This window comes from Haliaeetus albicilla, chromosome 27 (genome assembly GCF_947461875.1).
Source record: "Haliaeetus albicilla chromosome 27, bHalAlb1.1, whole genome shotgun sequence".
Taxonomy (NCBI): domain Eukaryota; kingdom Metazoa; phylum Chordata; class Aves; order Accipitriformes; family Accipitridae; genus Haliaeetus; species Haliaeetus albicilla.
The window spans coordinates 12,272,274-12,297,588 of NC_091509.1; the positions used below are offsets into that span (position 1 = coordinate 12,272,274).

Genomic DNA, 25,315 nt, shown 5'->3' on the forward strand with positions numbered 1-25,315 from the left:
AGCTCTACCCTCAGCACAGCGTGGCAGGAGAGCTGTGACGTGGCCGAGATGCCGTGCATCAGGCACGGCCAGCACAACATCTTCCTCCCCAAGATGCCGTGCTCCAAAGTGGTTTTTCTGTCCCGTACTAGCCGTCGTGAAGTGCTGTTAGCTTCCCCTCGGATCCGTCCTGGCTTTGCGAGAGCTGTGCTTGAGCTCCCACCAGAGCTGCTCCAAAACCAGGACTCCGCACCCTCTTTCGTAGCACAATAAAGTTTGAATGGCATAAAAGTTGGAGTCACTAGCGCTTTCCGCAGCCGCCAGCGGCAGTTACACCGCCTTTACATCTCCCACCGTTGCTCTCGGCCCCTCCCAAGCCTCGTCAGCCACCCTGAGACAGCTGCCGGCTCCCGGCGACTCTCTCTGCGTCCCTGCCTTTCCCCCGGTTCAGCAAACCCCCCTGCACACCGTGATCCTCCGCTCTGCTGCGGAACGTGCCAGCACGGAGCTGATCGCCTCAGCGAGTAACGGACCGCTAGTGGCCGTTACGCCACCTTTAAATCTCCCGCCCTTTCTCCTGGGCCCGCCCAAATCTCCTCAGACGCTCTCTCTGGCAATAAAAAAAGAAAGAAAAGGAAGAAAAAGGGAGAGGAGAGGAGGTCTGTGACGCGGGTCTGGAGCCCGTGACACCACGGCACGTGTCACAATGTCTGGGGCTGTCAGCAGGGGCCCCGGCGGGCAGGGCTGCCGCAGTGCAGCCTGTGCCACCGGTGAGTGCGCATGCAGAGGGAAGGCTGGGCTGGACGAGGGCCGGGGCAAAGACGCCGGTCCCTTGCAGCCGTCTCACCCGGGAGCGAGGGTCCAGTCGCTCAGGGGAGCACCTTGGGCAGGGCACGGTGCCCCCGCTGGGGACGGGTGCCTCCCAGCTCCCTCCCGCCCTCTCCTGCCTTTCCCCAGGTCCCTGCGGATCCCACACCTGCTCCCCCCGCTGCCAGCTCCCTCCTGCCCACCCCCACTGAGACCCCTTCCCTTTCTTCTCCTGCAGGCCATGGCTGTCATTCTCTTCCTCGTCCCAGCTCTGCTGGGCATTGTCCAGAGCGTACTGCGGCTGGGGGAAGTCCTGCATGTGGCCACGCACAGGCTCATGCTGCACCTCGCACAGCAGCTGAGCTGGGAGATCATTCAGCCGCTGCGGGATATGGAGCAGATCGGGCTGGTCAGGAAAGTCCTGCTCCTCGCTACCTTCCAACAGCGGTGCTCCCGGGCCTCTGCTCTCGGGGCAGGAGTCCTGCTCCTGCTCCTGCTCCTGTGCCTCTGCTGGAGGACCAGAAAAAGGAGCCGTGAGCCAGGAAGCACCTGCAAGCAGGGCAGCCCTGGAGGTGAAGGCGAGGAGGAGGAGGAGGGAGAGGTCGAAGAAGATGACGATGATGATGATGACGACTCTGGTGACCCAGGGGATCTCGGCAGATGTGTGGTCGATCACACCCAGTGGCCAGCGCCGTACATGGCTGACACGTGCAAGCTGGTGGAGGAGCTGGTAGACGAGCTTCTTAGCGCCTGCCGAAGACTCTCGGGGAACAGCTTCAAGCCACGGCTGCAGCCAGCCATTGGGGTGGGCTGTGCCTACGAAGCGTGGACTGCCCGGGAGAACAATGTCCTCTACCGCCTGCTCGTGCCCCTGCAGCCTCCACCCGGGCACGCCTTCTGCTTGGAGCCGGCCACCGCAAAGGAGATGCTGACCAGCGACTCCTGCCTCCGTGTCCAGCTACGGTGCATGTGCATGAGGGAGTGGCTGGTGGAGGACGTGCTATGCTTCCTCCACCACAGTGAGGAGGAGCTGAAAAGGCAAGGCCCCAGCCTCCTCAACACCCTTTGCACCAACTCGTACTTAGACATTCAGAAAACCGCCTCCTGGTTCCAGATGCTGGTGAAAAACGCCTGGGAGCTTATGCCCCAGTCACACCACTGCCAGCTGACAGTGCTGCCTACTGCACGCTCCTGCAAGATCAGGCTGACAAACGGACAGGAAACCCTGTCCGTTCAGATGATTTTTGGGGTGCCGCTGGACGACGACGACGGCGGCGGCCACGGCGGCAACTCCTTCCTGAGCCTTGAGTAGGCAGAGGCCAGCTCTACCCTCAGCACAGCGTGGCAGGAGAGCTGTGACGTGGCCGAGATGCCGTGCATCAGGCACGGCCAGCACAACATCTTCCTCCCCAAGATGCCGTGCTCCAAAGTGGTTTTTCTGTCCCGTACTAGCCGTCGTGAAGTGCTGTTAGCTTCCCCTCGGATCCGTCCTGGCTTTGCGAGAGCTGTGCTTGAGCTCCCACCAGAGCTGCTCCAAAACCAGGACTCCGCACCCTCTTTCGTAGCACAATAAAGTTTGAATGGCATAAAAGTTGGAGTCACTAGCGCTTTCCGCAGCCGCCAGCGGCAGTTACACCGCCTTTACATCTCCCACCGTTGCTCTCGGCCCCTCCCAAGCCTCGTCAGCCACCCTGAGACAGCTGCCGGCTCCCGGCGACTCTCTCTGCGTCCCTGCCTTTCCCCCGGTTCAGCAAACCCCCCTGCACACCGTGATCCTCCGCTCTGCTGCGGAACGTGCCAGCACGGAGCTGATCGCCTCAGCGAGTAACGGACCGCTAGTGGCCGTTACGCCACCTTTAAATCTCCCGCCCTTTCTCCTGGGCCCGCCCAAATCTCCTCAGACGCTCTCTCTGGCAATAAAAAAAGAAAGAAAAGGAAGAAAAAGGGAGAGGAGAGGAGGTCTGTGACGCGGGTCTGGAGCCCGTGACACCACGGCACGTGTCACAATGTCTGGGGCTGTCACCAGGGGCCCCGGCGGGCAGGGCTGCCGCAGTGCAGCCTGTGCCACCGGTGAGTGCGCATGCAGAGGGAAGGCTGGGCTGGACGAGGGCCGGGGCAAAGACGCCGGTCCCTTGCAGCCGTCTCACCCGGGAGCGAGGGTCCAGTCGCTCAGGGGAGCACCTTGGGCAGGGCACGGTGCCCCCGCTGGGGACGGGTGCCTCCCAGCTCCCTCCCGCCCTCTCCTGCCTTTCCCCAGGTCCCTGCGGATCCCACACCTGCTCCCCCCGCTGCCAGCTCCCTCCTGCCCACCCCCACTGAGACCCCTTCCCTTTCTTCTCCTGCAGGCCATGGCTGTCATTCTCTTCCTCGTCCCAGCTCTGCTGGGCATTGTCCAGAGCGTACTGCGGCTGGGGGAAGTCCTGCATGTGGCCACGCACAGGCTCATGCTGCACCTCGCACAGCAGCTGAGCTGGGAGATCATTCAGCCGCTGCGGGATATGGAGCAGATCGGGCTGGTCAGGAAAGTCCTGCTCCTCGCTACCTTCCAACAGCGGTGCTCCCGGGCCTCTGCTCTCGGGGCAGGAGTCCTGCTCCTGCTCCTGCTCCTGTGCCTCTGCTGGAGGACCAGAAAAAGGAGCCGTGAGCCAGGAAGCACCTGCAAGCAGGGCAGCCCTGGAGGTGAAGGCGAGGAGGAGGAGGAGGGAGAGGTCGAAGAAGATGACGATGATGATGATGACGACTCTGGTGACCCAGGGGATCTCGGCAGATGTGTGGTCGATCACACCCAGTGGCCAGCGCCGTACATGGCTGACACGTGCAAGCTGGTGGAGGAGCTGGTAGACGAGCTTCTTAGCGCCTGCCGAAGACTCTCGGGGAACAGCTTCAAGCCACGGCTGCAGCCAGCCATTGGGGTGGGCTGTGCCTACGAAGCGTGGACTGCCCGGGAGAACAATGTCCTCTACCGCCTGCTCGTGCCCCTGCAGCCTCCACCCGGGCACGCCTTCTGCTTGGAGCCGGCCACCGCAAAGGAGATGCTGACCAGCGACTCCTGCCTCCGTGTCCAGCTACGGTGCATGTGCATGAGGGAGTGGCTGGTGGAGGACGTGCTATGCTTCCTCCACCACAGTGAGGAGGAGCTGAAAAGGCAAGGCCCCAGCCTCCTCAACACCCTTTGCACCAACTCGTACTTAGACATTCAGAAAACCGCCTCCTGGTTCCAGATGCTGGTGAAAAACGCCTGGGAGCTTATGCCCCAGTCACACCACTGCCAGCTGACAGTGCTGCCTACTGCACGCTCCTGCAAGATCAGGCTGACAAACGGACAGGAAACCCTGTCCGTTCAGATGATTTTTGGGGTGCCGCTGGACGACGACGACGGCGGCGGCCACGGCGGCAACTCCTTCCTGAGCCTTGAGTAGGCAGAGGCCAGCTCTACCCTCAGCACAGCGTGGCAGGAGAGCTGTGACGTGGCCGAGATGCCGTGCATCAGGCACGGCCAGCACAACATCTTCCTCCCCAAGATGCCGTGCTCCAAAGTGGTTTTTCTGTCCCGTACTAGCCGTCGTGAAGTGCTGTTAGCTTCCCCTCGGATCCGTCCTGGCTTTGCGAGAGCTGTGCTTGAGCTCCCACCAGAGCTGCTCCAAAACCAGGACTCCGCACCCTCTTTCGTAGCACAATAAAGTTTGAATGGCATAAAAGTTGGAGTCACTAGCGCTTTCCGCAGCCGCCAGCGGCAGTTACACCGCCTTTACATCTCCCACCGTTGCTCTCGGCCCCTCCCAAGCCTCGTCAGCCACCCTGAGACAGCTGCCGGCTCCCGGCGACTCTCTCTGCGTCCCTGCCTTTCCCCCGGTTCAGCAAACCCCCCTGCACACCGTGATCCTCCGCTCTGCTGCGGAACGTGCCAGCACGGAGCTGATCGCCTCAGCGAGTAACGGACCGCTAGTGGCCGTTACGCCACCTTTAAATCTCCCGCCCTTTCTCCTGGGCCCGCCCAAATCTCCTCAGACGCTCTCTCTGGCAATAAAAAAAGAAAGAAAAGGAAGAAAAAGGGAGAGGAGAGGAGGTCTGTGACGCGGGTCTGGAGCCCGTGACACCACGGCACGTGTCACAATGTCTGGGGCTGTCACCAGGGGCCCCGGCGGGCAGGGCTGCCGCAGTGCAGCCTGTGCCACCGGTGAGTGCGCATGCAGAGGGAAGGCTGGGCTGGACGAGGGCCGGGGCAAAGACGCCGGTCCCTTGCAGCCGTCTCACCCGGGAGCGAGGGTCCAGTCGCTCAGGGGAGCACCTTGGGCAGGGCACGGTGCCCCCGCTGGGGACGGGTGCCTCCCAGCTCCCTCCCGCCCTCTCCTGCCTTTCCCCAGGTCCCTGCGGATCCCACACCTGCTCCCCCCGCTGCCAGCTCCCTCCTGCCCACCCCCACTGAGACCCCTTCCCTTTCTTCTCCTGCAGGCCATGGCTGTCATTCTCTTCCTCGTCCCAGCTCTGCTGGGCATTGTCCAGAGCGTACTGCGGCTGGGGGAAGTCCTGCATGTGGCCACGCACAGGCTCATGCTGCACCTCGCACAGCAGCTGAGCTGGGAGATCATTCAGCCGCTGCGGGATATGGAGCAGATCGGGCTGGTCAGGAAAGTCCTGCTCCTCGCTACCTTCCAACAGCGGTGCTCCCGGGCCTCTGCTCTCGGGGCAGGAGTCCTGCTCCTGCTCCTGCTCCTGTGCCTCTGCTGGAGGACCAGAAAAAGGAGCCGTGAGCCAGGAAGCACCTGCAAGCAGGGCAGCCCTGGAGGTGAAGGCGAGGAGGAGGAGGAGGGAGAGGTCGAAGAAGATGACGATGATGATGATGACGACTCTGGTGACCCAGGGGATCTCGGCAGATGTGTGGTCGATCACACCCAGTGGCCAGCGCCGTACATGGCTGACACGTGCAAGCTGGTGGAGGAGCTGGTAGACGAGCTTCTTAGCGCCTGCCGAAGACTCTCGGGGAACAGCTTCAAGCCACGGCTGCAGCCAGCCATTGGGGTGGGCTGTGCCTACGAAGCGTGGACTGCCCGGGAGAACAATGTCCTCTACCGCCTGCTCGTGCCCCTGCAGCCTCCACCCGGGCACGCCTTCTGCTTGGAGCCGGCCACCGCAAAGGAGATGCTGACCAGCGACTCCTGCCTCCGTGTCCAGCTACGGTGCATGTGCATGAGGGAGTGGCTGGTGGAGGACGTGCTATGCTTCCTCCACCACAGTGAGGAGGAGCTGAAAAGGCAAGGCCCCAGCCTCCTCAACACCCTTTGCACCAACTCGTACTTAGACATTCAGAAAACCGCCTCCTGGTTCCAGATGCTGGTGAAAAACGCCTGGGAGCTTATGCCCCAGTCACACCACTGCCAGCTGACAGTGCTGCCTACTGCACGCTCCTGCAAGATCAGGCTGACAAACGGACAGGAAACCCTGTCCGTTCAGATGATTTTTGGGGTGCCGCTGGACGACGACGACGGCGGCGGCCACGGCGGCAACTCCTTCCTGAGCCTTGAGTAGGCAGAGGCCAGCTCTACCCTCAGCACAGCGTGGCAGGAGAGCTGTGACGTGGCCGAGATGCCGTGCATCAGGCACGGCCAGCACAACATCTTCCTCCCCAAGATGCCGTGCTCCAAAGTGGTTTTTCTGTCCCGTACTAGCCGTCGTGAAGTGCTGTTAGCTTCCCCTCGGATCCGTCCTGGCTTTGCGAGAGCTGTGCTTGAGCTCCCACCAGAGCTGCTCCAAAACCAGGACTCCGCACCCTCTTTCGTAGCACAATAAAGTTTGAATGGCATAAAAGTTGGAGTCACTAGCGCTTTCCGCAGCCGCCAGCGGCAGTTACACCGCCTTTACATCTCCCACCGTTGCTCTCGGCCCCTCCCAAGCCTCGTCAGCCACCCTGAGACAGCTGCCGGCTCCCGGCGACTCTCTCTGCGTCCCTGCCTTTCCCCCGGTTCAGCAAACCCCCCTGCACACCGTGATCCTCCGCTCTGCTGCGGAACGTGCCAGCACGGAGCTGATCGCCTCAGCGAGTAACGGACCGCTAGTGGCCGTTACGCCACCTTTAAATCTCCCGCCCTTTCTCCTGGGCCCGCCCAAATCTCCTCAGACGCTCTCTCTGGCAATAAAAAAAGAAAGAAAAGGAAGAAAAAGGGAGAGGAGAGGAGGTCTGTGACGCGGGTCTGGAGCCCGTGACACCACGGCACGTGTCACAATGTCTGGGGCTGTCACCAGGGGCCCCGGCGGGCAGGGCTGCCGCAGTGCAGCCTGTGCCACCGGTGAGTGCGCATGCAGAGGGAAGGCTGGGCTGGACGAGGGCCGGGGCAAAGACGCCGGTCCCTTGCAGCCGTCTCACCCGGGAGCGAGGGTCCAGTCGCTCAGGGGAGCACCTTGGGCAGGGCACGGTGCCCCCGCTGGGGACGGGTGCCTCCCAGCTCCCTCCCGCCCTCTCCTGCCTTTCCCCAGGTCCCTGCGGATCCCACACCTGCTCCCCCCGCTGCCAGCTCCCTCCTGCCCACCCCCACTGAGACCCCTTCCCTTTCTTCTCCTGCAGGCCATGGCTGTCATTCTCTTCCTCGTCCCAGCTCTGCTGGGCATTGTCCAGAGCGTACTGCGGCTGGGGGAAGTCCTGCATGTGGCCACGCACAGGCTCATGCTGCACCTCGCACAGCAGCTGAGCTGGGAGATCATTCAGCCGCTGCGGGATATGGAGCAGATCGGGCTGGTCAGGAAAGTCCTGCTCCTCGCTACCTTCCAACAGCGGTGCTCCCGGGCCTCTGCTCTCGGGGCAGGAGTCCTGCTCCTGCTCCTGCTCCTGTGCCTCTGCTGGAGGACCAGAAAAAGGAGCCGTGAGCCAGGAAGCACCTGCAAGCAGGGCAGCCCTGGAGGTGAAGGCGAGGAGGAGGAGGAGGGAGAGGTCGAAGAAGATGACGATGATGATGATGACGACTCTGGTGACCCAGGGGATCTCGGCAGATGTGTGGTCGATCACACCCAGTGGCCAGCGCCGTACATGGCTGACACGTGCAAGCTGGTGGAGGAGCTGGTAGACGAGCTTCTTAGCGCCTGCCGAAGACTCTCGGGGAACAGCTTCAAGCCACGGCTGCAGCCAGCCATTGGGGTGGGCTGTGCCTACGAAGCGTGGACTGCCCGGGAGAACAATGTCCTCTACCGCCTGCTCGTGCCCCTGCAGCCTCCACCCGGGCACGCCTTCTGCTTGGAGCCGGCCACCGCAAAGGAGATGCTGACCAGCGACTCCTGCCTCCGTGTCCAGCTACGGTGCATGTGCATGAGGGAGTGGCTGGTGGAGGACGTGCTATGCTTCCTCCACCACAGTGAGGAGGAGCTGAAAAGGCAAGGCCCCAGCCTCCTCAACACCCTTTGCACCAACTCGTACTTAGACATTCAGAAAACCGCCTCCTGGTTCCAGATGCTGGTGAAAAACGCCTGGGAGCTTATGCCCCAGTCACACCACTGCCAGCTGACAGTGCTGCCTACTGCACGCTCCTGCAAGATCAGGCTGACAAACGGACAGGAAACCCTGTCCGTTCAGATGATTTTTGGGGTGCCGCTGGACGACGACGACGGCGGCGGCCACGGCGGCAACTCCTTCCTGAGCCTTGAGTAGGCAGAGGCCAGCTCTACCCTCAGCACAGCGTGGCAGGAGAGCTGTGACGTGGCCGAGATGCCGTGCATCAGGCACGGCCAGCACAACATCTTCCTCCCCAAGATGCCGTGCTCCAAAGTGGTTTTTCTGTCCCGTACTAGCCGTCGTGAAGTGCTGTTAGCTTCCCCTCGGATCCGTCCTGGCTTTGCGAGAGCTGTGCTTGAGCTCCCACCAGAGCTGCTCCAAAACCAGGACTCCGCACCCTCTTTCGTAGCACAATAAAGTTTGAATGGCATAAAAGTTGGAGTCACTAGCGCTTTCCGCAGCCGCCAGCGGCAGTTACACCGCCTTTACATCTCCCACCGTTGCTCTCGGCCCCTCCCAAGCCTCGTCAGCCACCCTGAGACAGCTGCCGGCTCCCGGCGACTCTCTCTGCGTCCCTGCCTTTCCCCCGGTTCAGCAAACCCCCCTGCACACCGTGATCCTCCGCTCTGCTGCGGAACGTGCCAGCACGGAGCTGATCGCCTCAGCGAGTAACGGACCGCTAGTGGCCGTTACGCCACCTTTAAATCTCCCGCCCTTTCTCCTGGGCCCGCCCAAATCTCCTCAGACGCTCTCTCTGGCAATAAAAAAAGAAAGAAAAGGAAGAAAAAGGGAGAGGAGAGGAGGTCTGTGACGCGGGTCTGGAGCCCGTGACACCACGGCACGTGTCACAATGTCTGGGGCTGTCACCAGGGGCCCCGGCGGGCAGGGCTGCCGCAGTGCAGCCTGTGCCACCGGTGAGTGCGCATGCAGAGGGAAGGCTGGGCTGGACGAGGGCCGGGGCAAAGACGCCGGTCCCTTGCAGCCGTCTCACCCGGGAGCGAGGGTCCAGTCGCTCAGGGGAGCACCTTGGGCAGGGCACGGTGCCCCCGCTGGGGACGGGTGCCTCCCAGCTCCCTCCCGCCCTCTCCTGCCTTTCCCCAGGTCCCTGCGGATCCCACACCTGCTCCCCCCGCTGCCAGCTCCCTCCTGCCCACCCCCACTGAGACCCCTTCCCTTTCTTCTCCTGCAGGCCATGGCTGTCATTCTCTTCCTCGTCCCAGCTCTGCTGGGCATTGTCCAGAGCGTACTGCGGCTGGGGGAAGTCCTGCATGTGGCCACGCACAGGCTCATGCTGCACCTCGCACAGCAGCTGAGCTGGGAGATCATTCAGCCGCTGCGGGATATGGAGCAGATCGGGCTGGTCAGGAAAGTCCTGCTCCTCGCTACCTTCCAACAGCGGTGCTCCCGGGCCTCTGCTCTCGGGGCAGGAGTCCTGCTCCTGCTCCTGCTCCTGTGCCTCTGCTGGAGGACCAGAAAAAGGAGCCGTGAGCCAGGAAGCACCTGCAAGCAGGGCAGCCCTGGAGGTGAAGGCGAGGAGGAGGAGGAGGGAGAGGTCGAAGAAGATGACGATGATGATGATGACGACTCTGGTGACCCAGGGGATCTCGGCAGATGTGTGGTCGATCACACCCAGTGGCCAGCGCCGTACATGGCTGACACGTGCAAGCTGGTGGAGGAGCTGGTAGACGAGCTTCTTAGCGCCTGCCGAAGACTCTCGGGGAACAGCTTCAAGCCACGGCTGCAGCCAGCCATTGGGGTGGGCTGTGCCTACGAAGCGTGGACTGCCCGGGAGAACAATGTCCTCTACCGCCTGCTCGTGCCCCTGCAGCCTCCACCCGGGCACGCCTTCTGCTTGGAGCCGGCCACCGCAAAGGAGATGCTGACCAGCGACTCCTGCCTCCGTGTCCAGCTACGGTGCATGTGCATGAGGGAGTGGCTGGTGGAGGACGTGCTATGCTTCCTCCACCACAGTGAGGAGGAGCTGAAAAGGCAAGGCCCCAGCCTCCTCAACACCCTTTGCACCAACTCGTACTTAGACATTCAGAAAACCGCCTCCTGGTTCCAGATGCTGGTGAAAAACGCCTGGGAGCTTATGCCCCAGTCACACCACTGCCAGCTGACAGTGCTGCCTACTGCACGCTCCTGCAAGATCAGGCTGACAAACGGACAGGAAACCCTGTCCGTTCAGATGATTTTTGGGGTGCCGCTGGACGACGACGACGGCGGCGGCCACGGCGGCAACTCCTTCCTGAGCCTTGAGTAGGCAGAGGCCAGCTCTACCCTCAGCACAGCGTGGCAGGAGAGCTGTGACGTGGCCGAGATGCCGTGCATCAGGCACGGCCAGCACAACATCTTCCTCCCCAAGATGCCGTGCTCCAAAGTGGTTTTTCTGTCCCGTACTAGCCGTCGTGAAGTGCTGTTAGCTTCCCCTCGGATCCGTCCTGGCTTTGCGAGAGCTGTGCTTGAGCTCCCACCAGAGCTGCTCCAAAACCAGGACTCCGCACCCTCTTTCGTAGCACAATAAAGTTTGAATGGCATAAAAGTTGGAGTCACTAGCGCTTTCCGCAGCCGCCAGCGGCAGTTACACCGCCTTTACATCTCCCACCGTTGCTCTCGGCCCCTCCCAAGCCTCGTCAGCCACCCTGAGACAGCTGCCGGCTCCCGGCGACTCTCTCTGCGTCCCTGCCTTTCCCCCGGTTCAGCAAACCCCCCTGCACACCGTGATCCTCCGCTCTGCTGCGGAACGTGCCAGCACGGAGCTGATCGCCTCAGCGAGTAACGGACCGCTAGTGGCCGTTACGCCACCTTTAAATCTCCCGCCCTTTCTCCTGGGCCCGCCCAAATCTCCTCAGACGCTCTCTCTGGCAATAAAAAAAGAAAGAAAAGGAAGAAAAAGGGAGAGGAGAGGAGGTCTGTGACGCGGGTCTGGAGCCCGTGACACCACGGCACGTGTCACAATGTCTGGGGCTGTCAGCAGGGGCCCCGGCGGGCAGGGCTGCCGCAGTGCAGCCTGTGCCACCGGTGAGTGCGCATGCAGAGGGAAGGCTGGGCTGGACGAGGGCCGGGGCAAAGACGCCGGTCCCTTGCAGCCGTCTCACCCGGGAGCGAGGGTCCAGTCGCTCAGGGGAGCACCTTGGGCAGGGCACGGTGCCCCCGCTGGGGACGGGTGCCTCCCAGCTCCCTCCCGCCCTCTCCTGCCTTTCCCCAGGTCCCTGCGGATCCCACACCTGCTCCCCCCGCTGCCAGCTCCCTCCTGCCCACCCCCACTGAGACCCCTTCCCTTTCTTCTCCTGCAGGCCATGGCTGTCATTCTCTTCCTCGTCCCAGCTCTGCTGGGCATTGTCCAGAGCGTACTGCGGCTGGGGGAAGTCCTGCATGTGGCCACGCACAGGCTCATGCTGCACCTCGCACAGCAGCTGAGCTGGGAGATCATTCAGCCGCTGCGGGATATGGAGCAGATCGGGCTGGTCAGGAAAGTCCTGCTCCTCGCTACCTTCCAACAGCGGTGCTCCCGGGCCTCTGCTCTCGGGGCAGGAGTCCTGCTCCTGCTCCTGCTCCTGTGCCTCTGCTGGAGGACCAGAAAAAGGAGCCGTGAGCCAGGAAGCACCTGCAAGCAGGGCAGCCCTGGAGGTGAAGGCGAGGAGGAGGAGGAGGGAGAGGTCGAAGAAGATGACGATGATGATGATGACGACTCTGGTGACCCAGGGGATCTCGGCAGATGTGTGGTCGATCACACCCAGTGGCCAGCGCCGTACATGGCTGACACGTGCAAGCTGGTGGAGGAGCTGGTAGACGAGCTTCTTAGCGCCTGCCGAAGACTCTCGGGGAACAGCTTCAAGCCACGGCTGCAGCCAGCCATTGGGGTGGGCTGTGCCTACGAAGCGTGGACTGCCCGGGAGAACAATGTCCTCTACCGCCTGCTCGTGCCCCTGCAGCCTCCACCCGGGCACGCCTTCTGCTTGGAGCCGGCCACCGCAAAGGAGATGCTGACCAGCGACTCCTGCCTCCGTGTCCAGCTACGGTGCATGTGCATGAGGGAGTGGCTGGTGGAGGACGTGCTATGCTTCCTCCACCACAGTGAGGAGGAGCTGAAAAGGCAAGGCCCCAGCCTCCTCAACACCCTTTGCACCAACTCGTACTTAGACATTCAGAAAACCGCCTCCTGGTTCCAGATGCTGGTGAAAAACGCCTGGGAGCTTATGCCCCAGTCACACCACTGCCAGCTGACAGTGCTGCCTACTGCACGCTCCTGCAAGATCAGGCTGACAAACGGACAGGAAACCCTGTCCGTTCAGATGATTTTTGGGGTGCCGCTGGACGACGACGACGGCGGCGGCCACGGCGGCAACTCCTTCCTGAGCCTTGAGTAGGCAGAGGCCAGCTCTACCCTCAGCACAGCGTGGCAGGAGAGCTGTGACGTGGCCGAGATGCCGTGCATCAGGCACGGCCAGCACAACATCTTCCTCCCCAAGATGCCGTGCTCCAAAGTGGTTTTTCTGTCCCGTACTAGCCGTCGTGAAGTGCTGTTAGCTTCCCCTCGGATCCGTCCTGGCTTTGCGAGAGCTGTGCTTGAGCTCCCACCAGAGCTGCTCCAAAACCAGGACTCCGCACCCTCTTTCGTAGCACAATAAAGTTTGAATGGCATAAAAGTTGGAGTCACTAGCGCTTTCCGCAGCCGCCAGCGGCAGTTACACCGCCTTTACATCTCCCACCGTTGCTCTCGGCCCCTCCCAAGCCTCGTCAGCCACCCTGAGACAGCTGCCGGCTCCCGGCGACTCTCTCTGCGTCCCTGCCTTTCCCCCGGTTCAGCAAACCCCCCTGCACACCGTGATCCTCCGCTCTGCTGCGGAACGTGCCAGCACGGAGCTGATCGCCTCAGCGAGTAACGGACCGCTAGTGGCCGTTACGCCACCTTTAAATCTCCCGCCCTTTCTCCTGGGCCCGCCCAAATCTCCTCAGACGCTCTCTCTGGCAATAAAAAAAGAAAGAAAAGGAAGAAAAAGGGAGAGGAGAGGAGGTCTGTGACGCGGGTCTGGAGCCCGTGACACCACGGCACGTGTCACAATGTCTGGGGCTGTCAGCAGGGGCCCCGGCGGGCAGGGCTGCCGCAGTGCAGCCTGTGCCACCGGTGAGTGCGCATGCAGAGGGAAGGCTGGGCTGGACGAGGGCCGGGGCAAAGACGCCGGTCCCTTGCAGCCGTCTCACCCGGGAGCGAGGGTCCAGTCGCTCAGGGGAGCACCTTGGGCAGGGCACGGTGCCCCCGCTGGGGACGGGTGCCTCCCAGCTCCCTCCCGCCCTCTCCTGCCTTTCCCCAGGTCCCTGCGGATCCCACACCTGCTCCCCCCGCTGCCAGCTCCCTCCTGCCCACCCCCACTGAGACCCCTTCCCTTTCTTCTCCTGCAGGCCATGGCTGTCATTCTCTTCCTCGTCCCAGCTCTGCTGGGCATTGTCCAGAGCGTACTGCGGCTGGGGGAAGTCCTGCATGTGGCCACGCACAGGCTCATGCTGCACCTCGCACAGCAGCTGAGCTGGGAGATCATTCAGCCGCTGCGGGATATGGAGCAGATCGGGCTGGTCAGGAAAGTCCTGCTCCTCGCTACCTTCCAACAGCGGTGCTCCCGGGCCTCTGCTCTCGGGGCAGGAGTCCTGCTCCTGCTCCTGCTCCTGTGCCTCTGCTGGAGGACCAGAAAAAGGAGCCGTGAGCCAGGAAGCACCTGCAAGCAGGGCAGCCCTGGAGGTGAAGGCGAGGAGGAGGAGGAGGGAGAGGTCGAAGAAGATGACGATGATGATGATGACGACTCTGGTGACCCAGGGGATCTCGGCAGATGTGTGGTCGATCACACCCAGTGGCCAGCGCCGTACATGGCTGACACGTGCAAGCTGGTGGAGGAGCTGGTAGACGAGCTTCTTAGCGCCTGCCGAAGACTCTCGGGGAACAGCTTCAAGCCACGGCTGCAGCCAGCCATTGGGGTGGGCTGTGCCTACGAAGCGTGGACTGCCCGGGAGAACAATGTCCTCTACCGCCTGCTCGTGCCCCTGCAGCCTCCACCCGGGCACGCCTTCTGCTTGGAGCCGGCCACCGCAAAGGAGATGCTGACCAGCGACTCCTGCCTCCGTGTCCAGCTACGGTGCATGTGCATGAGGGAGTGGCTGGTGGAGGACGTGCTATGCTTCCTCCACCACAGTGAGGAGGAGCTGAAAAGGCAAGGCCCCAGCCTCCTCAACACCCTTTGCACCAACTCGTACTTAGACATTCAGAAAACCGCCTCCTGGTTCCAGATGCTGGTGAAAAACGCCTGGGAGCTTATGCCCCAGTCACACCACTGCCAGCTGACAGTGCTGCCTACTGCACGCTCCTGCAAGATCAGGCTGACAAACGGACAGGAAACCCTGTCCGTTCAGATGATTTTTGGGGTGCCGCTGGACGACGACGACGGCGGCGGCCACGGCGGCAACTCCTTCCTGAGCCTTGAGTAGGCAGAGGCCAGCTCTACCCTCAGCACAGCGTGGCAGGAGAGCTGTGACGTGGCCGAGATGCCGTGCATCAGGCACGGCCAGCACAACATCTTCCTCCCCAAGATGCCGTGCTCCAAAGTGGTTTTTCTGTCCCGTACTAGCCGTCGTGAAGTGCTGTTAGCTTCCCCTCGGATCCGTCCTGGCTTTGCGAGAGCTGTGCTTGAGCTCCCACCAGAGCTGCTCCAAAACCAGGACTCCGCACCCTCTTTCGTAGCACAATAAAGTTTGAATGGCATAAAAGTTGGAGTCACTAGCGCTTTCCGCAGCCGCCAGCGGCAGTTACACCGCCTTTACATCTCCCACCGTTGCTCTCGGCCCCTCCCAAGCCTCGTCAGCCACCCTGAGACAGCTGCCGGCTCCCGGCGACTCTCTCTGCGTCCCTGCCTTTCCCCCGGTTCAGCAAACCCCCCTGCACACCGTGATCCTCCGCTCTGCTGCGGAACGTGCCAGCACGGAGCTGATCGCCTCAGCGAGTAACGGACCGCTAGTGGCCGTTACGCCACCTTTAAATCTCCCGCCCTTTCTCCTGGGCCCGCCCAAATCTCCTCAGACGCTCTCTCTGGCAATAAAAAAAGAAAGAAAAGGAAGAAAAAGGGAGAGGAGAGGAGGTCTGTGACGCGGGTCTGGAGCCCGTGACACCACGGCACGTGTCACAATGTCTGGGGCTGTCAGCAGGGGCCCCGGCGGGCAGGGCTGCCGCAGTGCAGCCTGTGCCACCGGTGAGTGCGCATGCAGAGGGAAGGCTGGGCTGGACGAGGGCCGGGGCAAAGACGCCGGTCCCTTGCAGCCGTCTCACCCGGGAGCGAGGGTCCAGTCGCTCAGGGGAGCACCTTGGGCAGGGCACGGTGCCCCCGCTGGGGACGGGTGCCTCCCAGCTCCCTCCCGCCCTCTCCTGCCTTTCCCCAGGTCCCTGCGGATCCCACACCTGCTCCCCCCGCTGCCAGCTCCCTCCTGCCCACCCCCACTGAGACCCCTTCCCTTTCTTCTCCTGCAGGCCATGGCTGTCATTCTCTTCCTCGTCCCAGCTCTGCTGGGCATTGTCCAGAGCGTACTGCGGCTGGGGGAAGTCCTGCATGTGGCCACGCACAGGCTCATGCTGCACCTCGCACAGCAGCTGAGCTGGGAGATCATTCAGCCGCTGCGGGATATGGAGCAGATCGGGCTGGTCAGGAAAGTCCTGCTCCTCGCTACCTTCCAACAGCGGTGCTCCCGGGCCTCTGCTCTCGGGGCAGGAGTCCTGCTCCTGCTCCTGCTCCTGTGCCTCTGCTGGAGGACCAGAAAAAGGAGCCGTGAGCCAGGAAGCACCTGCAAGCAGGGCAGCCCTGGAGGTGAAGGCGAGGAGGAGGAGGAGGGAGAGGTCGAAGAAGATGACGATGATGATGATGACGACTCTGGTGACCCAGGGGATCTCGGCAGATGTGTGGTCGATCACACCCAGTGGCCAGCGCCGTACATGGCTGACACGTGCAAGCTGGTGGAGGAGCTGGTAGACGAGCTTCTTAGCGCCTGCCGAAGACTCTCGGGGAACAGCTTCAAGCCACGGCTGCAGCCAGCCATTGGGGTGGGCTGTGCCTACGAAGCGTGGACTGCCCGGGAGAACAATGTCCTCTACCGCCTGCTCGTGCCCCTGCAGCCTCCACCCGGGCACGCCTTCTGCTTGGAGCCGGCCACCGCAAAGGAGATGCTGACCAGCGACTCCTGCCTCCGTGTCCAGCTACGGTGCATGTGCATGAGGGAGTGGCTGGTGGAGGACGTGCTATGCTTCCTCCACCACAGTGAGGAGGAGCTGAAAAGGCAAGGCCCCAGCCTCCTCAACACCCTTTGCACCAACTCGTACTTAGACATTCAGAAAACCGCCTCCTGGTTCCAGATGCTGGTGAAAAACGCCTGGGAGCTTATGCCCCAGTCACACCACTGCCAGCTGACAGTGCTGCCTACTGCACGCTCCTGCAAGATCAGGCTGACAAACGGACAGGAAACCCTGTCCGTTCAGATGATTTTTGGGGTGCCGCTGGACGACGACGACGGCGGCGGCCACGGCGGCAACTCCTTCCTGAGCCTTGAGTAGGCAGAGGCCAGCTCTACCCTCAGCACAGCGTGGCAGGAGAGCTGTGACGTGGCCGAGATGCCGTGCATCAGGCACGGCCAGCACAACATCTTCCTCCCCAAGATGCCGTGCTCCAAAGTGGTTTTTCTGTCCCGTACTAGCCGTCGTGAAGTGCTGTTAGCTTCCCCTCGGATCCGTCCTGGCTTTGCGAGAGCTGTGCTTGAGCTCCCACCAGAGCTGCTCCAAAACCAGGACTCCGCACCCTCTTTCGTAGCACAATAAAGTTTGAATGGCATAAAAGTTGGAGTCACTAGCGCTTTCCGCAGCCGCCAGCGGCAGTTACACCGCCTTTACATCTCCCACCGTTGCTCTCGGCCCCTCCCAAGCCTCGTCAGCCACCCTGAGACAGCTGCCGGCTCCCGGCGACTCTCTCTGCGTCCCTGCCTTTCCCCCGGTTCAGCAAACCCCCCTGCACACCGTGATCCTCCGCTCTGCTGCGGAACGTGCCAGCACGGAGCTGATCGCCTCAGCGAGTAACGGACCGCTAGTGGCCGTTACGCCACCTTTAAATCTCCCGCCCTTTCTCCTGGGCCCGCCCAAATCTCCTCAGACGCTCTCTCTGGCAATAAAAAAAGAAAGAAAAGGAAGAAAAAGGGAGAGGAGAGGAGGTCTGTGACGCGGGTCTGGAGCCCGTGACACCACGGCACGTGTCACAATGTCTGGGGCTGTCAGCAGGGGCCCCGGCGGGCAGGGCTGCCGCAGTGCAGCCTGTGCCACCGGTGAGTGCGCATGCAGAGGGAAGGCTGGGCTGGACGAGGGCCGGGGCAAAGACGCCGGTCCCTTGCAGCCGTCTCACCCGGGAGCGAGGGTCCAGTCGCTCAGGGGAGCACCTTGGGCAGGGCACGGTGCCCCCGCTGGGGACGGGTGCCTCCCAGCTCCCTCCCGCCCTCTCCTGCCTTTCCCCAGGTCCCTGCGGATCCCACACCTGCTCCCCCCGCTGCCAGCTCCCTCCTGCCCACCCCCACTGAGACCCCTTCCCTTTCTTCTCCTGCAGGCCATGGCTGTCATTCTCTTCCTCGTCCCAGCTCTGCTGGGCATTGTCCAGAGCGTACTGCGGCTGGGGGAAGTCCTGCATGTGGCCACGCACAGGCTCATGCTGCACCTCGCACAGCAGCTGAGCTGGGAGATCATTCAGCCGCTGCGGGATATGGAGCAGATCGGGCTGGTCAGGAAAGTCCTGCTCCTCGCTACCTTCCAACAGCGGTGCTCCCGGGCCTCTGCTCTCGGGGCAGGAGTCCTGCTCCTGCTCCTGCTCCTGTGCCTCTGCTGGAGGACCAGAAAAAGGAGCCGTGAGCCAGGAAGCACCTGCAAGCAGGGCAGCCCTGGAGGTGAAGGCGAGGAGGAGGAGGAGGGAGAGGTCGAAGAAGATGACGATGATGATGATGACGACTCTGGTGACCCAGGGGATCTCGGCAGATGTGTGGTCGATCACACCCAGTGGCCAGCGCCGTACATGGCTGACACGTGCAAGCTGGTGGAGGAGCTGGTAGACGAGCTTCTTAGCGCCTGCCGAAGACTCTCGGGGAACAGCTTCAAGCCACGGCTGCAGCCAGCCATTGGGGTGGGCTGTGCCTACGAAGCGTGGACTGCCCGGGAGAACAATGTCCTCTACCGCCTGCTCGTGCCCCTGCAGCCTCCACCCGGGCACGCCTTCTGCTTGGAGCCGGCCACCGCAAAGGAGATGCTGACCAGCGACTCCTGCCTCCGTGTCCAGCTACGGTGCATGTGCATGAGGGAGTGGCTGGTGGAGGACGTGCTATGCTTCCTCCACCACAGTGAGGAGGAGCTGAAAAGGCAAGGCCCCAGCCTCCTCAACACCCTTTGCACCAACTCGTACTTAGACATTCAGAAAACCGCCTCCTGGTTCCAGATGCTGGTGAAAAACGCCTGGGAGCTTATGCCCCAGTCACACCACTGCCAGCTGACAGTGCTGCCTACTGCACGCTCCTGCAAGATCAGGCTGACAAACGGACAGGAAACCCTGTCCGTTCAGATGATTTTTGGGGTGCCGCTGGACGACGACGACGGCGGCGGCCACGGCGGCAACTCCTTCCTGAGCCTTGAGTAGGCAGAGGCCAGCTCTACCCTCAGCACAGCGTGGCAGGAGAGCTGTGACGTGGCCGAGATGCCGTGCATCAGGCACGGCCAGCACAACATCTTCCTCCCCAAGATGCCGTGCTCCAAAGTGGTTTTTCTGTCCCGTACTAGCCGTCGTGAAGTGCTGTTAGCTTCCCCTCGGATCCGTCCTGGCTTTGCGAGAGCTGTGCTTGAGCTCCCACCAGAGCTGCTCCAAAACCAGGACTCCGCACCCTCTTTCGTAGCACAATAAAGTTTGAATGGCATAAAAGTTGGAGTCACTAGCGCTTTCCGCAGCCGCCAGCGGCAGTTACACCGCCTTTACATCTCCCACCGTTGCTCTCGGCCCCTCCCAAGCCTCGTCAGCCACCCTGAGACAGCTGCCGGCTCCCGGCGACTCTCTCTGCGTCCCTGCCTTTCCCCCGGTTCAGCAAACCCCCCTGCACACCGTGATCCTCCGCTCTGCTGCGGAACGTGCCAGCACGGAGCTGATCGCCTCAGCGAGTAACGGACCGCTAGTGGCCGTTACGCCACCTTTAAATCTCCCGCCCTTTCTCCTGGGCCCGCCCAAATCTCCTCAGACGCTCTCTCTGGCAATAAAAAAAGAAAGAAAAGGAAGAAAAAGGGAGAGGAGAGGAGGTCTGTGACGCGGGTCTGGAGCCCGTGACACCACGGCACGTGTCACAATGTCTGGGGCTGTCAGCAGGGGCCCCGGCGGGCAGGGCTGCCGCAGTGCAGCCTGTGCCACCGGTGAGTGCGCATGCAGAGGGAAGGCTGGGCTGGACGAGGGCCGGGGCAAAGACGCCGGTCCCTTGCAGCCGTCTCACCCGGGAGCGAGGGTCCAGTCGCTCAGGGGAGCACCTTGGGCAGGGCACGGTGCCCCCGCTGGGGACGGGTGCCTCCCAGCTCCCTCCCGCCCTCTCCTGCCTTTCCCCAGGTCCCTGCGGATCCCACACCTGCTCCCCCCGCTGCCAGCTCCCTCCTGCCCACCCCCACTGAGACCCCTTCCCTTTCTTCTCCTGCAGGCCATGGCTGTCATTCTCTTCCTCGTCCCAGCTCTGCTGGGCATTGTCCAGAGCGTACTGCGGCTGGGGGAAGTCCTGCATGTGGCCACGCACAGGCTCATGCTGCACCTCGCACAGCAGCTGAGCTGGGAGATCATTCAGCCGCTGCGGGATATGGAGCAGATCGGGCTGGTCAGGAAAGTCCTGCTCCTCGCTACCTTCCAACAGCGGTGCTCCCGGGCCTCTGCTCTCGGGGCAGGAGTCCTGCTCCTGCTCCTGCTCCTGTGCCTCTGCTGGAGGACCAGAAAAAGGAGCCGTGAGCCAGGAAGCACCTGCAAGCAGGGCAGCCCTGGAGGTGAAGGCGAGGAGGAGGAGGAGGGAGAGGTCGAAGAAGATGACGATGATGATGATGACGACTCTGGTGACCCAGGGGATCTCGGCAGATGTGTGGTCGATCACACCCAGTGGCCAGCGCCGTACATGGCTGACACGTGCAAGCTGGTGGAGGAGCTGGTAGACGAGCTTCTTAGCGCCTGCCGAAGACTCTCGGGGAACAGCTTCAAGCCACGGCTGCAGCCAGCCATTGGGGTGGGCTGTGCCTACGAAGCGTGGACTGCCCGGGAGAACAATGTCCTCTACCGCCTGCTCGTGCCCCTGCAGCCTCCACCCGGGCACGCCTTCTGCTTGGAGCCGGCCACCGCAAAGGAGATGCTGACCAGCGACTCCTGCCTCCGTGTCCAGCTACGGTGCATGTGCATGAGGGAGTGGCTGGTGGAGGACGTGCTATGCTTCCTCCACCACAGTGAGGAGGAGCTGAAAAGGCAAGGCCCCAGCCTCCTCAACACCCTTTGCACCAACTCGTACTTAGACATTCAGAAAACCGCCTCCTGGTTCCAGATGCTGGTGAAAAACGCCTGGGAGCTTATGCCCCAGTCACACCACTGCCAGCTGACAGTGCTGCCTACTGCACGCTCCTGCAAGATCAGGCTGACAAACGGACAGGAAACCCTGTCCGTTCAGATGATTTTTGGGGTGCCGCTGGACGACGACGACGGCGGCGGCCACGGCGGCAACTCCTTCCTGAGCCTTGAGTAGGCAGAGGCCAGCTCTACCCTCAGCACAGCGTGGCAGGAGAGCTGTGACGTGGCCGAGATGCCGTGCATCAGGCACGGCCAGCACAACATCTTCCTCCCCAAGATGCCGTGCTCCAAAGTGGTTTTTCTGTCCCGTACTAGCCGTCGTGAAGTGCTGTTAGCTTCCCCTCGGATCCGTCCTGGCTTTGCGAGAGCTGTGCTTGAGCTCCCACCAGAGCTGCTCCAAAACCAGGACTCCGCACCCTCTTTCGTAGCACAATAAAGTTTGAATGGCATAAAAGTTGGAGTCACTAGCGCTTTCCGCAGCCGCCAGCGGCAGTTACACCGCCTTTACATCTCCCACCGTTGCTCTCGGCCCCTCCCAAGCCTCGTCAGCCACCCTGAGACAGCTGCCGGCTCCCGGCGACTCTCTCTGCGTCCCTGCCTTTCCCCCGGTTCAGCAAACCCCCCTGCACACCGTGATCCTCCGCTCTGCTGCGGAACGTGCCAGCACGGAGCTGATCGCCTCAGCGAGTAACGGACCGCTAGTGGCCGTTACGCCACCTTTAAATCTCCCGCCCTTTCTCCTGGGCCCGCCCAAATCTCCTCAGACGCTCTCTCTGGCAATAAAAAAAGAAAGAAAAGGAAGAAAAAGGGAGAGGAGAGGAGGTCTGTGACGCGGGTCTGGAGCCCGTGACACCACGGCACGTGTCACAATGTCTGGGGCTGTCAGCAGGGGCCCCGGCGGGCAGGGCTGCCGCAGTGCAGCCTGTGCCACCGGTGAGTGCGCATGCAGAGGGAAGGCTGGGCTGGACGAGGGCCGGGGCAAAGACGCCGGTCCCTTGCAGCCGTCTCACCCGGGAGCGAGGGTCCAGTCGCTCAGGGGAGCACCTTGGGCAGGGCACGGTGCCCCCGCTGGGGACGGGTGCCTCCCAGCTCCCTCCCGCCCTCTCCTGCCTTTCCCCAGGTCCCTGCGGATCCCACACCTGCTCCCCCCGCTGCCAGCTCCCTCCTGCCCACCCCCACTGAGACCCCTTCCCTTTCTTCTCCTGCAGGCCATGGCTGTCATTCTCTTCCTCGTCCCAGCTCTGCTGGGCATTGTCCAGAGCGTACTGCGGCTGGGGGAAGTCCTGCATGTGGCCACGCACAGGCTCATGCTGCACCTCGCACAGCAGCTGAGCTGGGAGATCATTCAGCCGCTGCGGGATATGGAGCAGATCGGGCTGGTCAGGAAAGTCCTGCTCCTCGCTACCTTCCAACAGCGGTGCTCCTGGGCCTCTGCTCTTGGGGCAGGAGTCCTGCTCCTGCTCCTGCTCCTGTGCCTCTGCTGGAGGACCAGAAAAAGGAGCCGTGAGCCAGGAAGCACCTGCAAGCAGGGCAGCCCTGGAGGTGAAGGCGAGGAGGAGGAGGAGGGAGAGGTCGAAGAAGATGACGATGATGATGATGACGACTCTGGTGACCCAGGGGATCTCGGCAGATGTGTGGTCGATCACACCCAGTGGCCAGCGCCGTACATGGCTGACACGTGCAAGCTGGTGGAGGAGCTGGTAGACGAGCTTCTTAGCGCCTGCCGAAGACTCTCGGGGAACAGCTTCAAGCCACGGCTGCAGCCAGCCATTGGGGTGGGCTGTGCCTACGAAGCGTGGACTGCCCGGGAGAACAATGTCCTCTACCGCCTGCTCGTGCCCCTGCAGCCTCCACCCGGGCACGCCTTCTGCTTGGAGCCGGCCACCGCAAAGGAGATGCTGACCAGCGACTCCTGCCTCCGTGTCCAGCTACGGTGCATGTGCATGAGGGAGTGGCTGGTGGAGGACGTGCTATGCTTCCTCCACCACAGTGAGGAGGAGCTGAAAAGGCAAGGCCCCAGCCTCCTCAACACCCTTTGCACCAACTCGTACTTAGACATTCAGAAAACCGCCTCCTGGTTCCAGATGCTGGTGAAAAACGCCTGGGAGCTTATGCCCCAGTCACACCACTGCCAGCTGACAGTGCTGCCTACTGCACGCTCCTGCAAGATCAGGCTGACAAACGGACAGGAAACCCTGTCCGTTCAGATGATTTTTGGGGTGCCGCTGGACGACGACGACGGCGGCCACGGCGGCAACTCCTTCCTGAGCCTTGAGTAGGCAGAGGCCAGCTCTACCCTCAGCACAGCGTGGCAGGAGAGCTGTGACGTGGCCGAGATGCCGTGCATCAGGCACGGCCAGCACAACATCTTCCTCCCCAAGATGCCGTGCTCCAAAGTGGTTTTTCTGTCCCGTACTAGCCGTCGTGAAGTGCTGTTAGCTTCCCCTCGGATCCGTCCTGGCTTTGCGAGAGCTGTGCTTGAGCTCCCACCAGAGCTGCTCCAAAACCAGGACTCCGCACCCTCTTTCGTAGCACAATAAAGTTTGAATGGCATAAAAGTTGGAGTCACTAGCGCTTTCCGCAGCCGCCAGCGGCAGTTACACCGCCTTTACATCTCCCACCGTTGCTCTCGGCCCCTCCCAAGCCTCGTCAGCCACCCTGAGACAGCTGCCGGCTCCCGGCGACTCTCTCTGCGTCCCTGCCTTTCCCCCGGTTCAGCAAACCCCCCTGCACACCGTGATCCTCCGCTCTGCTGCGGAACGTGCCAGCACGGAGCTGATCGCCTCAGCGAGTAACGGACCGCTAGTGGCCGTTACGCCACCTTTAAATCTCCCGCCCTTTCTCCTGGGCCCGCCCAAATCTCCTCAGACGCTCTCTCTGGCAATAAAAAAAGAAAGAAAAGGAAGAAAAAGGGAGAGGAGAGGAGGTCTGTGACGCGGGTCTGGAGCCCGTGACACCACGGCACGTGTCACAATGTCTGGGGCTGTCACCAGGGGCCCCGGCGGGCAGGGCTGCCGCAGTGCAGCCTGTGCCACCGGTGAGTGCGCATGCAGAGGGAAGGCTGGGCTGGACGAGGGCCGGGGCAAAGACGCCGGTCCCTTGCAGCCGTCTCACCCGGGAGCGAGGGTCCAGTCGCTCAGGGGAGCACCTTGGGCAGGGCACGGTGCCCCCGCTGGGGACGGGTGCCTCCCAGCTCCCTCCCGCCCTCTCCTGCCTTTCCCCAGGTCCCTGCGGATCCCACACCTGCTCCCCCCGCTGCCAGCTCCCTCCTGCCCACCCCCACTGAGACCCCTTCCCTTTCTTCTCCTGCAGGCCATGGCTGTCATTCTCTTCCTCGTCCCAGCTCTGCTGGGCATTGTCCAGAGCGTACTGCGGCTGGGGGAAGTCCTGCATGTGGCCACGCACAGGCTCATGCTGCACCTCGCACAGCAGCTGAGCTGGGAGATCATTCAGCCGCTGCGGGATATGGAGCAGATCGGGCTGGTCAGGAAAGTCCTGCTCCTCGCTACCTTCCAACAGCGGTGCTCCCGGGCCTCTGCTCTCGGGGCAGGAGTCCTGCTCCTGCTCCTGCTCCTGTGCCTCTGCTGGAGGACCAGAAAAAGGAGCCGTGAGCCAGGAAGCACCTGCAAGCAGGGCAGCCCTGGAGGTGAAGGCGAGGAGGAGGAGGAGGGAGAGGTCGAAGAAGATGACGATGATGATGATGACGACTCTGGTGACCCAGGGGATCTCGGCAGATGTGTGGTCGATCACACCCAGTGGCCAGCGCCGTACATGGCTGACACGTGCAAGCTGGTGGAGGAGCTGGTAGACGAGCTTCTTAGCGCCTGCCGAAGACTCTCGGGGAACAGCTTCAAGCCACGGCTGCAGCCAGCCATTGGGGTGGGCTGTGCCTACGAAGCGTGGACTGCCCGGGAGAACAATGTCCTCTACCGCCTGCTCGTGCCCCTGCAGCCTCCACCCGGGCACGCCTTCTGCTTGGAGCCGGCCACCGCAAAGGAGATGCTGACCAGCGACTCCTGCCTCCGTGTCCAGCTACGGTGCATGTGCATGAGGGAGTGGCTGGTGGAGGACGTGCTATGCTTCCTCCACCACAGTGAGGAGGAGCTGAAAAGGCAAGGCCCCAGCCTCCTCAACACCCTTTGCACCAACTCGTACTTAGACATTCAGAAAACCGCCTCCTGGTTCCAGATGCTGGTGAAAAACGCCTGGGAGCTTATGCCCCAGTCACACCACTGCCAGCTGACAGTGCTGCCTACTGCACGCTCCTGCAAGATCAGGCTGACAAACGGACAGGAAACCCTGTCCGTTCAGATGATTTTTGGGGTGCCGCTGGACGACGACGACGGCGGCCACGGCGGCAACTCCTTCCTGAGCCTTGAGTAGGCAGAGGCCAGCTCTACCCTCAGCACAGCGTGGCAGGAGAGCTGTG

General features: G+C 62.3%; 5 protein-coding genes across 5 annotated transcripts; all 5 read left to right on the forward strand.

The window, feature by feature from the left end:
* The first annotated feature begins 48 nt into the window (after window positions 1-48).
* LOC138682262 (uncharacterized) lies at window positions 49-2,098 on the forward strand. Its single transcript, XM_069772295.1, has 3 exons — window positions 49-240; window positions 431-592; window positions 1,025-2,098. The coding sequence occupies exons 1-3, from the start codon at window positions 49-51 to the stop codon at window positions 2,096-2,098; spliced, it is 1,428 nt and encodes a 475-aa protein (XP_069628396.1).
* A 57-nt stretch (window positions 2,099-2,155) lies between these two features.
* LOC138682263 (uncharacterized) lies at window positions 2,156-4,205 on the forward strand. Its single transcript, XM_069772296.1, has 3 exons — window positions 2,156-2,347; window positions 2,538-2,699; window positions 3,132-4,205. The coding sequence occupies exons 1-3, from the start codon at window positions 2,156-2,158 to the stop codon at window positions 4,203-4,205; spliced, it is 1,428 nt and encodes a 475-aa protein (XP_069628397.1).
* Window positions 4,206-4,262: 57 nt separating this feature from the next.
* On the forward strand, window positions 4,263-6,312 carry LOC138682264 (uncharacterized). The gene is made up of 3 exons (XM_069772297.1): window positions 4,263-4,454; window positions 4,645-4,806; window positions 5,239-6,312. The coding sequence occupies exons 1-3, from the start codon at window positions 4,263-4,265 to the stop codon at window positions 6,310-6,312; spliced, it is 1,428 nt and encodes a 475-aa protein (XP_069628398.1).
* Window positions 6,313-21,118: 14,806 nt separating this feature from the next.
* Window positions 21,119-23,165, forward strand: LOC138682265 (uncharacterized). Its single transcript, XM_069772299.1, has 3 exons — window positions 21,119-21,310; window positions 21,501-21,662; window positions 22,095-23,165. Exons 1-3 carry the CDS (start codon window positions 21,119-21,121, stop codon window positions 23,163-23,165), a joined length of 1,425 nt encoding a protein of 474 aa, XP_069628400.1.
* A 57-nt stretch (window positions 23,166-23,222) lies between these two features.
* LOC138682266 (uncharacterized) lies at window positions 23,223-25,269 on the forward strand. The gene is made up of 3 exons (XM_069772300.1): window positions 23,223-23,414; window positions 23,605-23,766; window positions 24,199-25,269. The coding sequence occupies exons 1-3, from the start codon at window positions 23,223-23,225 to the stop codon at window positions 25,267-25,269; spliced, it is 1,425 nt and encodes a 474-aa protein (XP_069628401.1).
* Window positions 25,270-25,315: the final 46 nt, after the last annotated feature.

Excerpts from the sequence above, each read along its gene's own strand:
- LOC138682262 (XM_069772295.1), top strand. The coding sequence starts at position 49 with ATGCCGTGCATCAGGCACGGCCAGCACAACATCTTCCTCCCCAAGATG. Across the intron at positions 241-430 it reads AGGACTCCGCACCCTCTTTC|CAAACCCCCCTGCACACCGT; the intron begins GTAGCACAATAA and ends CCCCCGGTTCAG. Across the intron at positions 593-1,024 it reads CTCCTCAGACGCTCTCTCTG|GCCATGGCTGTCATTCTCTT; the intron begins GCAATAAAAAAA and ends CTTCTCCTGCAG.
- LOC138682263 (XM_069772296.1), top strand. The coding sequence starts at position 2,156 with ATGCCGTGCATCAGGCACGGCCAGCACAACATCTTCCTCCCCAAGATG. Across the intron at positions 2,348-2,537 it reads AGGACTCCGCACCCTCTTTC|CAAACCCCCCTGCACACCGT; the intron begins GTAGCACAATAA and ends CCCCCGGTTCAG. Across the intron at positions 2,700-3,131 it reads CTCCTCAGACGCTCTCTCTG|GCCATGGCTGTCATTCTCTT; the intron begins GCAATAAAAAAA and ends CTTCTCCTGCAG.
- LOC138682264 (XM_069772297.1), top strand. The coding sequence starts at position 4,263 with ATGCCGTGCATCAGGCACGGCCAGCACAACATCTTCCTCCCCAAGATG. Across the intron at positions 4,455-4,644 it reads AGGACTCCGCACCCTCTTTC|CAAACCCCCCTGCACACCGT; the intron begins GTAGCACAATAA and ends CCCCCGGTTCAG. Across the intron at positions 4,807-5,238 it reads CTCCTCAGACGCTCTCTCTG|GCCATGGCTGTCATTCTCTT; the intron begins GCAATAAAAAAA and ends CTTCTCCTGCAG.
- LOC138682265 (XM_069772299.1), top strand. The coding sequence starts at position 21,119 with ATGCCGTGCATCAGGCACGGCCAGCACAACATCTTCCTCCCCAAGATG. Across the intron at positions 21,311-21,500 it reads AGGACTCCGCACCCTCTTTC|CAAACCCCCCTGCACACCGT; the intron begins GTAGCACAATAA and ends CCCCCGGTTCAG. Across the intron at positions 21,663-22,094 it reads CTCCTCAGACGCTCTCTCTG|GCCATGGCTGTCATTCTCTT; the intron begins GCAATAAAAAAA and ends CTTCTCCTGCAG.
- LOC138682266 (XM_069772300.1), top strand. The coding sequence starts at position 23,223 with ATGCCGTGCATCAGGCACGGCCAGCACAACATCTTCCTCCCCAAGATG. Across the intron at positions 23,415-23,604 it reads AGGACTCCGCACCCTCTTTC|CAAACCCCCCTGCACACCGT; the intron begins GTAGCACAATAA and ends CCCCCGGTTCAG. Across the intron at positions 23,767-24,198 it reads CTCCTCAGACGCTCTCTCTG|GCCATGGCTGTCATTCTCTT; the intron begins GCAATAAAAAAA and ends CTTCTCCTGCAG.